Below are 15,274 nucleotides of genomic sequence, written 5' to 3'. Positions count from 1 at the left end.
AGGAGAAATCAGTTAACCAGAGCCTCACCAGCTGGGGTATTATCAGGGCCTGGGGGAGGGGCTTACCCAACTCTATAGTCAGCCCTAGCCTTCCACTGCATAAAGAGAAATACCCAACTTCAGCTCCCTCCAGCCATCCTGTCCCACCTGAGGGGGGGAAAAAACAGAAGCACCTGTGAAGTTCACAGCTAAGAAGCACAGGCACTGAAAGACTGAGGCCTTAATCATGGGACTATAGAATGCCTCCTCTCCCCTCCCCCCATCTCACCACCACACTGCTAAAGGCCTATTTACATCATGTCTGTCTAACAAGATAAAATTACAAGGCACACCAATAGGCAAAAAACACAATTTGAAGAGATAGAGCAAGCATCAGGACCAGATATGGCAGGGATGTTGGAATTACAGACTAGGAATTTAAAACAGCTATGATTAATATAGTAAGGGCTCTAATGGATAAAGTAGACAGCATGCAGGAACAGATGGGCAATGTAAGCAGAGACATGGAAATCCTAAAAAAGAACCTAGAAGAAATGCTAGAGATAATAAACGCTGTAATAGAAAGGAAGAATGTCTCTCATGGGCTTATTAGTAAACTGGACATTCTCAGAGGAAAGAATCTCTGAGTTTAAGCCTACCTCAATAGAAACCTCCAAAACTGAAAAGCAAAGAAACTGACGTAAAAACAGCACAGAATATCTAAGGACTGTGGGACAATTACAAAAGGTGTAACATACGCATAATGGGAATACAGGAAGGAGAAGAAAGGAACAGAAGAAATATTTGAAACGAAAATGGTTGAGAATTTCATAAAATAATTTCAAACACCAAACCACAGAGCCAGGAAGCTCAAACAGCAAGTAGGATAACTTCCCTCCACAAAACGAAACATAAGTATATTATTTTCAAATTACAGAAAAGCAAAGGTAAAGAAAAAATCCTGACAGAAGCCGGGGTGGGGGTGGGGAACACTTTACCAATAGAGGAGCAAAGTTAAGAATTACATCCGACTTCTCCCCAGAAACCATGCAAGCAAGAAGAGAGTGGAGTGAAATATTTAAAGTGTTGAGAGAAAAAACCCTACCAACCTACAGTTCTGTACCCTGTGAAATTATCCTTCAAAAATGAAGGAGAAATAAAACAAACACAGACAAACACAAACTAAGGAAATTTATTGCCAGTAGACCTACCTTGCAAGGTAATGTTAAAGAAATTCTTTAGAGAGAAGGAAAGTAATACAGGTCAGAAACTTGGCTCTACATAAAGAAAGGAAGAGTATCAAAGAAGTGAAGGTAAAATAAAAACTTTCATGCAAAAAATTCTTAATTCATCTAACAGATGACAGCTTTTTCAAAAAAAAATAAGTCAATGAAATTGAAAACAGGAAATCAATAGAGAAACCCAATGAAACCAAAAGCCAGTTCTTTGAAAAGATCAATAAACTCAATAAGACTTTGGCAGGTAAACTAAGAAAAAGAGAGAGGACACAAATTACTAATATCATAAATAAAAGAGGGGGACATAGATCCCATGGATATTAAAAGGATAATAAAAGAATACTATGGCAACTCTATGCCCACAAGTTTGATAACGTAGATGAAAAGGATCAATTTTTTTTAATTAACTTTTTTTTTTTTGGCTGTGCTGCATTGCTTGCAGATCTTAGTTCCCCCACCAGGGATGGAACCCGTGCCCTCAGCAGTGAAATCACAGAGTCCTAACCACTGGACTACCAGGGAATTCCCTGGATCAATTTTTTGAGAGGTGTAATCTGCCAAAACTCATACCAGAGGAAATGAACAATCTGAATTGGCCTATGTCTGTCAAATAAATTGAATCGGCAATTAATATCCTTCCCAAACAGAAAGGAGCAGGCCCAATGGGTTCAGTGCCGATTTCTATCAAACACTTAAGGAGGAATGTATACTAATTCCCTTCAATCTCTTTCAGAAGATAGACGCACAGGGAATAACTTCGTAACTCATTCCCAGCATTGCCCTACTAACATAACTGAGGAGTGGCAATATTAAAAAGGATAAAATCTGATCATTTCTCAGAACAAATGAAATGCAGGGGACCTCGGGCCGGGGAATCACAGCGAGGGCCCAGCAAGCGAGGAGTGTCCCTCCCAGCACGAGAGGACCAGGTTCAGAAACCGCTAGGAAGGCTCTTCTCCTTGGGTATCTGAAAGCCTTGCCGGTAATTGTGCTTTACGAATGAAGTGTCCCAGTGTTTGCCGTTTCCTCTCTCTGGGGAGCTGCCCTCTGAACAGAGGCATCTTTGTTGCGTTCAGGAAGCTGTTTAACTACTGCGCGGCGGCCAGCGCCCTCGACGGTGGATTTTCAGTCTTACCTTCTCCTTTCCCGCTTCCTCCTCCACTCTTTAATGAGGATTCCGCCCGTTGATTTGCGGGTGCCATTAATTAGCGTGTTTGGGGGGGAGTGAGCCAGAACGAGCAGGATTCCGCAGTCAGACCCGGTCAGCCGAGTGCACGGTCCCGGCCCTGCGCGCAGATGGCCGGCTCCGCCAGGTCCCCGCGGTCCCCGCACCCAGCCAGGCCTCGGCCCCACGGCCCTCAGCCTTCACCAGTGAAAACCCCACGCGAACGAAACACAGCTACAGGGTGGCTGCTCTGCAGCACACATCTCAAAACCTTTGTTGGAAGCAGTGAACCAAACAGCTTTGTAAAAAGAGGTACCAGGCAGGAATAAAACGCACAGCCCATCCCTGCGATGGGAGGGCCGGTCGGAGGGCTGGGCTGTGGCTCGGATGTGGGGCTCCTTCCTGCCCCTCCAGCCCTCGGATTGCGCGGGGGGAGCCGTGCTCTCAGCCCACCCTCCTCCGACCTGGCCTTTGGAGTGGGGGAGGGGCTCTCGAGGAGAAGTACCGAGTCAGTGCCGCGCGCTGAAGTTCACGTCCATCCGCCGCGGATTCTTTCCCTCAGCAAATCCTGGCCGTGCGCCGCATGCCGGGCCCACGGGCGCCAGGACGGCCCGGCCCTTGTCTTGTGGAGCTTACCGATTGTCTAGGGGTGGGTCTCCCCAAGGCAGACCCTGAGGACGGGGATTGGGTGAAATAGTTCGTCTGGAAGGTGAAACTAGGCAGCCCTGATGAGGGGGCAAGACACAGGGAAGGCGGTGATAATGAGTGGGGTTTGCGGGTCTCCATCCTGACCGGGTGCTGGGAGCGACTGAGACTGAACCCATCTCAGCCCAAACTGACAAGGATGCTGGCGTATTTACCCACCAACTCCCAATCGTCCTTGGAGGGTTGCTGCTGGGGGGCGTTACCCCCCCAGGCCCCCAGGCCCGGCTGGTGCACTCCCGGGGGCCTGTGCACATCGTCAGGCGGAGGGGCAGGTGTTGCGGTGTGTTTGGGAGCTGTCTACAGGTGCTGCAGGTGACCTGGGCTGGTGGGCAGCCGGCAGTCAGTGCCAGCTTCGGGGTCTGATTAGGGGGCCAGGTAAGGCTCAGTAAACCAGCAGGCGAATGAGTAATTACAGTCATGGAGGTGCGCTGCGAGCTGAGCGTAGTGGGGCAAGGGAGGACCTCCTTCAGGTGGGAGGCGCCTGTGTCTCCGGTGAGGAACCTGCAGCCCCGCCTCCCCGGGAGAACACATCTCACCCTGGCCAAGAGCCTGGGTGGCTACACGTGAGTCAGGCCGGTGATCGTTTGTTCACTGCCACTGCGAACTGGCTAAAAGCATGTTATTTGCTGTTAGATAGTTTTCTCAATTGCCAGTAGATGACCTAACACTTGACACTGGAAATGAAAGTCACCCACAGCACCCACCTGCCCTTAGTGACCCCTTCCCATGACCTGTTGGCCGACATAGCCTATGTCCCCCCCCCCCCCCGCCCGCTGATGCCCAAGCAACACACCTGCTTCCATCTGCAGGTCCCTGTCCCCTTGGGGAGGCCATGCAGGCCTTCCCGGAGTCTTCCTCTGCTCAGGGATCCCCGCTCGGTGCTGGGTGCTGTGCTCGCTCCTGCGTTTCATCTGGTCTTGGGGTTCGTTGGACTTACAGATGGGACTTGAGGAGTGTGGCCATGAGCTCTTTTGATGGGCTGAAGTGAAGGAGGAGCTGAGGAGGAAGGGGGTGGGGAGAGGAAAGAGGACAGAGGTGGGTGGAGGTCAGGGAAGGAAGAAGGGAAATACAGTCCCGGGGGCCAAAGTGTTATCTGGGTTCCTACTTGGGGTTTCCCTGTTATCTCAGGACCTAAAGAGCAGAGACGGAGCATGGGCACCCGAGCCTCCTGCAGAAATCTGCCTCAAGCCCACAACACCACTGACTGACAGCACCTGGAGCAGTGCAAGATTGAGGGCTTTATAGGCCCTCAGCACCTAGAAATTCAAAATAAAATCAATGCTGAACCTCAGAAAAGTGTAGGGAACCCCTGACATTGTCATTTTCCCCATCCTGACTTCGCTGCTTCAGGCCCGACAGTCAGGCTTTGGGTCCCGACCTCTCCAATGCCTGCCAGGCTAGTTGCAGCTCTGCCCCTCAGTTTTCTCAACCACAAAATGGGGATAATAATAGGCCTCCCTCGTTAGGTTGGTCACAAGTATTAAATCAATTGATGTGTGTCTAGCACTTAGCACAGCACCTGGCCCAGAAGAGATTTTTACGGCTGGGTGAGGGGAATCTGGGAAGGACTCAGCCAGAGGAGTCCTTTGGACTGGGCTTCCATGGCAGGGTCACTGTGGCTGTGGAATAAAGACGGACTGCTGGGGGCGTGGGAAGGGGCACAAAGATGGTGGGGGCGACACCAGAGGTGGAAGGAAGCCCAGTGCCCAAGACAGCGTTCTTGGATGCAACCCATAGGAACCACAGCCAGCCAATTCATGCTGCAAAGACGTTTACAGGATGGCATCACTTTTTCCCCCCCCCAGACTGATGAAAGTTTGGAGAAAAAGAGTAGGGCCGTGACAGGCCAGGCATCTGTGAACGAGGCCAAATTATTCAGGGAACAGTGGGGAAGCGTCAGGGAGTGCAGAGTAGCCACTGGACACTCACCACTACTCCTGTACAAAACCCAGAGTGGACTCTGAGTCTCCAGGATAAGTCGCTTACCTGGGAGGGGATTTCAGGCAATGCCAGTAGGGGAGTTCAACAGTGAGACAGGAACAGGTCTCTAGAAGCAGAGCCCAAAGCACGGTGTGGATGCATGAGCTTTATGGGGGGGAGGGAGGGGCAATTCAGCAGTGAGGGGTCCAGAGAGGAGGGAAAGGGTGGATGAAGATGAACACCTGGGTCCAGGTGAGCCTTGGCCTGACCTGTGAGCCGAAAGGGGTTTGAAGCAGAGACGGCTCTGCACAGTTGTCCCTCTGAGGGTAAGGGGGCAGCCTCCTACCAAGTCATATGAGTCATCAACCATTGTGTATGTGGGTGTGGGTGTGGGTGTGGCCTGGGTTAGAGGCTTTTGTCAGCAGAGGGCAGTTCTCCTGATTAGGGGCAAGAGCCTACATTGGGGTGGGGTGTGAGGTGTGGGACTGGGTGGTGTAGGGATGGGGTGGGGGGCGGTGCAAGAGCCCAGGAAATGGGCTCTGGGTGGGGCACCCATAGCACTTAGGAAGAAAGCAATATGGTATGTGATAATTAGTGATAACTTGAGCAAACCCGGCTGGGGACTTCTGGAAGGCCTGAGTTATCCCACTGAAGACCTGGGGCCGTGTTTATACACCGACTCCTGCTTTCTTTGGTCCTCGGCTTCTCAGGGCATGTACTCCTTGGCCCCTCCGGCCAGAGGACTCTGCAGACCAGAGGAAGTCCCCAGGCAAAGACGTGGGTCCTGGGCACCGGAGGCCTTGCAGGCTGCAGGTGGAGTGGTCAGGGCACAGGTGTGGACAGGGCACAACAGCATCTGCTACAACCACCCTTAAAGGGGACACAAAAGCAACCGAGAAAGAGCAGACAGAGGCGGGAGGAAACTCCAGAGCAGCAGAGCCCTAGGGTTCCAACGTGCAGACACACGCGATGCTCTTATTCGCGGTGCGCATCCCACTCCTAGCGCATCTGCGCTTTATCCTACCAGCCTGGCCGGGGGCGGCTCCGAAAAGCCCGAGACGGCTGTCGTTGAGCCACTTACATCCCGGCCAGCCTCAGCCTGGCGTGGCGAGGAGCCGGGACGCGTCCAGGCAGGGAGAACGAGGGAAGCGGAGAGCACATTCGTGGCTGGCCACAGACAGGGGCTGGAAACCTTCCCTGGAAAATATTGAGCGGAGAAACCTTTACTGATTAAATCCCAGATAATCCTGGTTGATGAAGGCAGATCCGGACCCCTTAACGGATTTAGGGTTCCAAAACGACTCCGGGGGTTGACCCAGGCGGGGACGCGCTAGAGGGCTCTGGCTCTGTCGGCAGATTTGTATATGTAGGGAGGGGGGCTGGGAGGCGCCTACCTTCCACCCCGCCGGCGGCCGAGGGGTTCCCCAACGCTGTCGCCCACTTGCGTAGACTCGGCAACCGCCCGGGCGCCCGGAGGGACGCGTGGAACGTGGGTGGGCTCGGAGCCGGCTCGCTCCAAGTCTCCTAAAGCACTGGACGCGCTTCCCCCACTGGGCGGACGCTGCGCAGAGCGCTCGCCGGCTCCCCGGGGGTGGGGTCTTCTGAGCCGATCCCGCAGAGTCAAGGGGTGCGGGTGGACCCGCAGGAGCTAGGGGTGGGAGCGGTGGCGCGGATTAGCGTAGCGGGGCGCGGCGCTTCTTACCCGGGAGGGGGCAGTAAGAATGCCCGCCCACGCCGCGCTCCCGCCGCCGCGGAAAGGAAGGCGCCCGGGGTTCAGCGCTCCCTCCATCCTGGTCCCTCCCGCGGTGTGGCCGGAGGAGGGGGCAGTGACTCTTCTGTTCAGGAATTGCAAGGTCCCCTTATAGCTCCAACCTCGGGGCTCTCGGGGTCTCTCTCTGCTTCGCTTTGCTCTCCCGATTTCTCTCTCCGTGTCAGGTGTGAGCGGGTTAATACACCTCAGGTTCTCTCATCTGCAAAATGGGGTTTATAATATCCTTCCGAAGGGGTTGGAAACCGGTGTGCTGTTGGCACTGAGTGGCGGTCACCGTGTGGTGCTGTCGAAGTTGGCCTCCTCCCGGATGGCCTTTTGGTACCTCTGGGTCCCTGGCCATCTACTCGAGGCCTCCTCTGACAGAGGCTGAGGGACAGAAACTTCGAGACCCGGGCCCAGGCGAGGGGGCGCCGTCGGCCCTCCAAGCTGCCGTTGCGGCGCACACGTCTGCCTCTGAGACCGGCCCTTGCAAATGTCCCGGGCGGGGCCACCTCAAGGCCAATTGTCCAGCCTGCCTGCTCCGGACGTCTGCAAATGCGTGCATCGTTAGCTGTCTTCCTTAACTGAGGCCCCAAATTCTGATTTACAAACTTCTGCTCTGCCGGGCCAAGAGCCAGAGCATCTTGGCTGGGTCCTGTACCCCTAACACCTTCCCCTAAACCCAGAGATCAATTTAGGGAGAAATTCCTGGCGGAGCCAAAAACGACGCTGGCGTCTAAAGCCACCCCCGACCCCGAGCGACTCAAAGGACGATTATCCCAGAGGAAAGTTATTGTTTTGCTAATCCCGGGAACAGCTTGCAAGGGGGAGATTTGGGTCTTCTTTTAGTAATGAAAAGATAATGCGCAGCCTCTTGTAATTATCTTTATCGGAAGCCCCTCGTTTAATCCTCAGGTTTGCAGAGGACCCACCCCGAGGCGCAGCCAGCTGTAGATCCACTTTGCCGGGTTCGGCTCCAGCTCGCGTTCCTCCTCGGCTCGGGTTCCGGTTTGGCTCGGGCTCCGGCTCATCCCCGCTCGGCTCGGGGTCCGACTCCGGCTCCGGCTGTGCTGATGGTGCGCGCAGAGACCCGTGGGGCGTCCGCGCGGCGCTGTGCGAGCTGCCGCACCCCTCGCTGGGCGCCCGCCTGGCCGCTCGCCCTCAGGGGCGGGACTGAGAGATTCTGCTTCCCGGGTTCCGCGTTGGAGAAGGGTGGGCTCAGGGTTCCGAGCGATTCAGGTTGGGTGGGCTCAAATTTTCGGAGTGCGATCCAGGAGAGGTTTACCCACGTGTTTCGTTTCGCGCCCACTTTAACAAATATGGGCGCTGCACGTGAAAATCACGCTTTCTTTGAATAGTCATAAAATCTGACAATAATTTGTTAGCCTCTATGAAGAGGGGTGGGTCCCAGTAGACAGGCCCTATTTTCCAATTTACCATCCCCACTTAGGGGTCGCCAGATAAAATGCTGGTACACACTTATAATTTAAAAGAATCACAGTTCATCTGAAATTCTGATTTCACTGGACCTCCTGTAATGCAGTTTGCAAAACCTGGCGCCCTTCTCCTACGCCCTGGCCCGGCCCGGCCGCTCCCGCCTCTCTCTACTTCTTCAGCTCCTTCAGTGTGTGAATTTTGCGACCCGGACGGCTCGGCCATTAGAACGCTGGGGTGGGTTTGGCTGGAGTTGGAGTGGGCACGGGTTAAATGAACGTTTTCCACTCCTTTCCCCTTGGGGATTTTCGGGGCAGGCCTTGCCTCCAGCGGTGGCGTTGGAGGGCTGGAGGGGGTCATATTGGTAGTGTTGAGAGTGTGGCTGGGAATGGGGCCTTGGTCTTAATGGGTGACTGGATGCGGGGAGGGAGGCTTCAGGGAGGCTGCGAGCGGGGCCTCCGCCGGAGTATCAGGAAGGGGAGAGAACAGAATCGGGATCTGGAACCTGCGGCTTTCAGAGTAGAGGTTTAGGGAGGGGACGACTCTATTTTAGGAATAGAGTTGTCTGCTGCCTATTTTCCTCCCACCGAGAACGGGAGTGGGGGTGGGCAGGGGGACAACTGGAAAGGAGAGGGGAGAGGGAGCTGATTGAGGGGACCGCAGCTGGGAGGGCGGCGACCGAAGGGAGGGCAACTGGTGGCGTCCCCATCTCGCGGGGTCCAAGGCGTGACGCATCCGCGCCCCGCTGATTGGAGCCCTCCTGGCGCCCGACTCTATAAATCGTCCTCAGAGCTGCGCCCCCTCCGCAAAGGTTACCGAGAGAGGGTCCAGCCTCGCCGCCTAAGAAGCCATGACCGGTCGAGACGCGCTTCCCGACGGGCGTGCCAGGAGCAGGGCACTGGTGCCCGGAGGCCCGCCCACCGGCTCGCGCCCCCGGGGCTTTGCCATCACCGACCTGCTGGGCCTGGAGGCTGAGCTGCCCGCACCTGCTGGCCCCGGGCCGGGATCCGGCTGCGAAGGTCCCGCGGCCGCGCCCTGCGCGGGTCCACGGCTCTGGGGCTCCTGCTTGGCGCGCGGGGCCCTCCCTCTGGGACTCGGCCTCCTCTGCGGCTTCGGCGCGCAGCCCCCTGCGGCCGCCCGGGCGCCCTGCCTCCTCCTCGCAGACGTGCCCTTCCTGCCGCCCGAGGGGCCTGAGCCCAGCGCCCCGCAAGTCCCCGGCCGCCCGCCGAGCCCGGCCGCCCGCCAGAAGCGCAGCGAGAGCGTCTCGACGTCCGGTAAGGAGGCCAGTCCGTGCCACTCCTGTCCCTTCCCTCGGCTCGGGCGCGCAGGGTGACACTCCGGGGCCCCGCCAAGCCCAACGCAGCCCCCCAGATCTAGGGAAGTCGGGACCCCAGAGCGTGGCCTCGCCGGGGAACGCATTCTCGCAGCCGCGCCCTCTGCCCCTGGCCTCTCCTCCTTCGGGTCTGGTCCCGCGGACACCACCACCACCCGGTCTGGACCCACCCTGGGGTCTCAGCGACCCGGCCGCGGTCTCCGGGGGCCTTTCCCCCGTGCCCGCGCGAGGCTCGGCCTCTGGGAACGGCAGAGGGCGGGAGGCCTGGCCCTGCCTTGTTTGTCAGTGGCACAGAACCCGGTGCCCGCCAGAGCTGGAGGGTTTGCTGAATTGATTGACGAATTGTCCGGCTCTTGGAGAGCGCGGGGCGGAGGCCTGGAACTGTCCTCCCTGTGCTGAAAAGCGAGTCTGGGTACCGCGCTTCTCCCCTCCTTCCAGCACGTGAGAAGCGAGCTCACCCGTCTTATGGTAGCTGTGCCCAGCTCCTTAGAGAAGTCGGGGTGGATTGTGGGGAACAGAAGGGAGCAATGGAAATCTACAAAGACAGGGCCGAGAAATCGAGAGGTTTGGGGTGTGGGGGAAGAGAACGGAGAATTACACGAGAAGGGGTGGACGGAGAGAAACTATGTAGCGGACCGCAGAGCTGAGCATCCAGGCAGCCGAGGCAGAAAGAGTGTAGTGGTCTCCACTGCTGATTAAAGGAAGCAGGCGGGGGACTTCCCTGGAGGTCCAGTGGTCCGGGAACAACTAAGGTCCTGCATGCCCCGCAGAGAGGCAAAAAAAGAAAAAAAAAAGTAAGCAGACGGGATCAGCAGGCAGGCCAGCGTCCACCCAGCTCTAAAAATACTTTGTTTCATGAGTGTCTAGGTAAGATCAAATGAACCCCACTATTAGTTGTTTCACTAAAAATGCAGGAACCACCTTCATAGGATGGGCTCTTTCCATGTGAGGACCATAAAACTAAAGGCAAAATGCAACCGCATCCTAGTCTGTGAGGGCGTTTCTCAAGACCAAGACCAACACCGTCCAGTAGAAACATCATGTGACTGCGAGTAACGATTTCTCAAAGCCACGTTAAAAAGGAAAAATAAATAGTTGAAACAAATTTAAATACTCTATCTTATTTAATCCAATACATACCAAACATTGTCGTTTTACATGTACTCAATATAAAAATTATTAATATTTTACTTTGGGGGGTATTAGGTCTTCAAAATCCACTGACTATTTCACATTTACAGCTGGTCTCAATTCAGACTGGCCACATTTCACGTCTCAATAACCTTATATATCTATTGGTATACCAGATTGGACAGCATGGATAGCATAATATTATAATCCAATTTTTCTGGTGAAGTAATTGATGTAGGAGTAAAACTGACATTATTTTACTATTTTTGCATTTCTTAATTCACTTTTTAGTGTTTTGAAGCAAATATGCTTTTTAACAATGAACCTGACAATAGTTTGGTCTTCTAACCTTCCTTTCAACCTAGATCTTTTGATATAATGGATTTCAAAAGATAAAGCATAGTGGATTGGGTTCTTAAAATTATTTCACCTGCCATCTATGAATCATCTGGGCACATTTGCCAAGAATGAATTTCCCAGATCCCACTTCCAGAGGTTTGGAATCGGTACAGCAGGGCAAGGGGCCAGCTCTGATGAGGGTCTGATGTCACAAACCTCCGTCCTCCCTTTGAGAAATGTTGGTGTATTGGTTAAGATGAGGAAGGTGAGATAGAGGCAGAAGGAAGGGGATGAATTTGGAAGCTGAAGGGACAGGAAATGCAATTAGTGTTCAAGTAGCTTTGGCTTCACACAGTCTGGGGTTTGAATCCCAACCCCACTGTTGACTACCTGTGTGACCTTGGGCAAGTTACTTAATCTCTCTGTGCCTTGGTTTCCTCCTCTGTAAAAAGAGAATAATAAAAGCAGCTGCCTTGGAGTTCTTTTAATTTATGGAGAAGAACGGTGATAATGCACGAGCAGTGCTAAGCTCAGCATCTGGAGCATGGTGTGAAAAATGCGAACTTGTAAATATTCACATCCCCAACAGGTTCACAGCGTCAGTACTCAAAGTAAAATCCAGAAAACAAAGTGAAAAATATGCTCACCTTGAAAGTCCTCCCTCTCTCCTTGTGCTCACAGATGAGGACAGCCCTTGTGAAGACAGGAGTGACCTGAAGGCATCCCCCGCCCCCGGCAAGAGGAAGAAGCGGAGGCATAGGTACCTGCCCTCACCCCTTTCCTTGGGACACAGTGCCTGAGAATCAGCTGGCCCTGCATTAGGGCAGCAGCGGGAAGGGCTCAGTAGCCATTTGGGAATGTAATTCTGCAATTCCCAGGGGGCTGCAGGTCAGCCTTGGTAGCATTTTAAAGATATAATTTTGCGGGCCTTTAAAATGGGTCTTCTTAGAATGAGTTGATGGAATTCACTGAGGAGAAAAAAAGACCTAAAGAACTTTGTTTGGTCTGAATTAAATTGTGGACTTTCCAGAGGCTAATCTTTCAGAGGTGGGGCATCCAGTTTTCATGAAGTAGACAAAGAGGGGCCAGGCATGGGGTCCTCTGAGGCTGGAAGCCTTGCAGTCTCCTGTGGACATGTGCCCACGTGTGTGTTCGGGTCTCCCTCCAGGACCGTCTTCACCGCCCACCAGCTGGAAGAGCTGGAGAAGGCCTTCAGCGAGGCCCACTACCCTGATGTGTACGCCCGGGAAATGCTGGCCGTGAAGACCGAACTCCCCGAAGACCGAATACAGGTGCAGGTCCCACCACCCAGAGACACCACAGAGAACATGCTGCCCTTACAAGCAGTGAGTCAGCCCATAGCCACCTCTAAACAGCCCAGCACTTCCCCCTCCGCACCCAAACCGCAGGTTACTTAGATGCTAGAGCTTTCCTTTGTGTTCATTTAGAGAGGATGACCCCTGTAACCTTCAAGCCTTTTTTCCTTTTATTAAATCACTCTTAAAAATTACACAGTGTGTGCTGCATCTAGAAACTATGTCAAGATATTAATGAAAAAATGACTATCACTCCATTGCAAACCCTCAAAGAAACCAGTGTAAATAGCCTGACGAGGCTTTTCTGCAAACTGCCCCCATGCCATATGCACATCTGGCCCTGGAACATGTACTCACAGGCACACAGGATTGGTCTTTGTCTTTATAGAAAGCCGTCCTGTGTGTGCCTCAGCCTCTGTGCTGACAGCACATCCTCGCCAGGTCAGAAGATATGCCACTCACTCTTTTTAAACAGCTTAACAATAGTCGACACTATTATTAAGATAAAGCAATCCAACAACCAAGGTTAGACGAGACCATTGCCCTGGTGAACTGCTCCCATCAGTGTAAAAATCGACTTCTTTACACACTGCGGGATACTCTGATTTTGTTTTGTCATCCCTGACTCCGTGGAAACCTCGGTGGAAATTGGTCCCGATCACCCAGCACGACCAGTCCTGCGAGCCACGAGAAAGGCCTGGGTCCCAGGTGCCCCCAAGAGGGTGCACCTGTGCCCCTCTGTGCTGGGGTCTCCTCCCGTAAGCCCTTCTGCTTCCCCTCCCGCCTCAATCCAGGTCTGGTTTCAAAACCGGCGGGCCAAGTGGCGGAAGCGGGAGAAGCGCTGGGACGGCAGCAGCGTGATGGCTGAGTACGGGCTCTACGGGGCGATGGTGCGACACTGCATCCCGCTGCCCGACTCAGTCCTCGGCTCCGCGGAGGGCGGCCTGCTGGGCTCCTGTGTGCCCTGGCTCCTGGGTAAGGAAGAGGGTCCTGTGGCCGCGTCCTGCCAGAGATGTTGGGGTCCCCATGCCCGGTGGCCGTTGCCAAGCCAAGCAATGTAAATTTACTCAGATTCAGGCCCAGAATATCACATCCGATTCTTAATGAATTACAAGGCTTGGACTCTGATCAGTTGCCTTATTTTTCACTGGAACTACGTAGGCAGTGTGTAGACAGGTCCAATCAGGCCCTGGTTTTATGAGTGGAATGACACACTTTCATTATATGAAATATGTTTCCCAAATGTTGAGAGCTGTTAGAGGTTTTGGAAACCATACAGTTCAGAGCTCATGGTAATAGGAAGCGGGAAGGCGCAGGCAGTGAACCTGCAGACTGTTAACCCCTTGCACCCTGGACTCAGGAGGTCTAGTTCCTGGTCCTGGCACGGCCATTAATCTGCCGTGTAGCTGTTCTGTCCCCTAGTTCTTGGTGCTGGAACAGTCTTCACTGGTGAGGTCCAAGCTTTGAGGCTGGGCATTCTGAGGAGCTGGCACCCTTACTGGTCTGTTGGCTGTTACCAGAGACACTCGGGCTTGGAGGAATGAGTGACAGACGGCACGCTGGGCAGGGTGTGAGATTAGGGTTAGGGGGCCGAGGGGGCATTTTAGGCTGGGGAGGAGGAGGGGTTTTGTTCAGCAAACACTTTTTTTTTTTTTTTTTTTTTGCGGTACGCGGGCCTCTCACTGTTGTGGCCTCTCCCGTTGCGGAGCAACAGGCTCCGGACGCGCAGCCTCAGCGGCCATGGCTCACGGGCCCAGCCGCTCCGTGGCATGTGGGATCTTCCCGGACCGGGGCATGAACCCGTGTCCCCTGCATAGGCAGGCGGACTCTCAAACACTGCGCCACCAGGGAAGCCCCAGCAAACACTTTTTGAACCCCTACCCACCTGACACTGTGCCGGAACTGAAAAAACCAATCACCTTTGCCCTCAAGGGTTGGAGAGCCTGGAGGGAACTTTGGGCAGGTAACCGGGCCCACCCCTCTGAGTTTACACCAGCAGGTGGGGTGGAGCTTACTGAGTCCGCAGGTCTGTGGCCGAACAAGAAACTGGGCCTCGTGCTGCCGGACATCTGACTTTTTGAGAGAAGCTGGAAGTTTGACTTTTGATGTACATCTCCTGATTTTAAAATGTTGCCAACAAGTTTTAAAATAAAAATTTAAAAGTCACCATGTCATCCAAACAAGGCACTTTGCTGGCTGTGTCCAGCTGGCAGACACCAGTCTACAACCCCTGATGTTGAGAGTTACCTACGAGACTCTCCTGCTGGCCCCAAGACAGGTACCAATAAGGGAAATTCTAATGGGATTTAGAGAACAGTGACATGGAAGAAATTGACTTAATTGCTATATTTAGAGATATCTGTTTTTATTTATTTTCCTTTTTTGCAAGGGATGCATAAAAAATCCACAGGGATGATAAGGAAAGCAGAAAGTGAAGAAAAGCTGGCAGGACTCTGGGGCTCTGACCATCTCAAGGAAGGTTCTAGCCCACATCAGGCAGGACCCCAGAGGGGCTTGGAGGAAGGCAGCCCTGAGAGCGGCTTGGAAGACGTGGCCATTGATCTCTCCAGCACCACACGTCAGGAGACCAAGAGAGCGCAGCAGGGGTCTGGTACCCAAGGATGTTCAGACTCTGAGGGGCTAGAGGGGCTCCAGCCAGGGAAGGAGGGGGCCTTATGAGGCTGCAGGTCCCCTCTCCCCCACCAAAGGCTGGAAATGTGCACATTCCTCACCAGCTTTTTTCAAAAGACAAAAGTTGTCGAAGACAAATACTCTCAGTTGGATTTTCTTCTTCCGGTGTCAGGATGAAATGCAATGCCACTTGCTTTAAGAAGACAAATGGTGACTTATGGAAAATTCCATTTCATTCTAGAATGGAAATCATTCCTTAAAGGCACATGAATCAGTTAATTTGGTGTAAAACTTTTATTCTCTTCTGTAGAACTTGAGGAGGGAGGATATTAA

General features: G+C 53.6%; 1 protein-coding gene across 1 annotated transcript; it reads left to right on the top strand.

Moving 5' to 3' along the window:
• Nucleotides 1-8,465: 8,465 nt before the first annotated feature.
• VSX1 (visual system homeobox 1) lies at nucleotides 8,466-15,031 on the top strand. The gene is made up of 5 exons (XM_022594110.2): nucleotides 8,466-9,465; nucleotides 11,676-11,754; nucleotides 12,163-12,286; nucleotides 13,105-13,285; nucleotides 14,700-15,031. The coding sequence occupies exons 1-5, from the start codon at nucleotides 9,042-9,044 to the stop codon at nucleotides 14,987-14,989; spliced, it is 1,098 nt and encodes a 365-aa protein (XP_022449818.1). The 5' UTR covers nucleotides 8,466-9,041; the 3' UTR covers nucleotides 14,990-15,031.
• Nucleotides 15,032-15,274: the final 243 nt, after the last annotated feature.

The sequence above is a fragment of the Delphinapterus leucas genome, chromosome 15 (assembly GCF_059928025.1).
Source record: "Delphinapterus leucas isolate spDelLeu-1000000601 "Yukka" chromosome 15, BTC_Dleu_Yukka2, whole genome shotgun sequence".
Lineage (NCBI taxonomy): Eukaryota > Metazoa > Chordata > Mammalia > Artiodactyla > Monodontidae > Delphinapterus > Delphinapterus leucas.
Note: the sequence above shows the minus strand (reverse complement) of the source record. Positions and strands in the feature narration are given on the sequence as shown.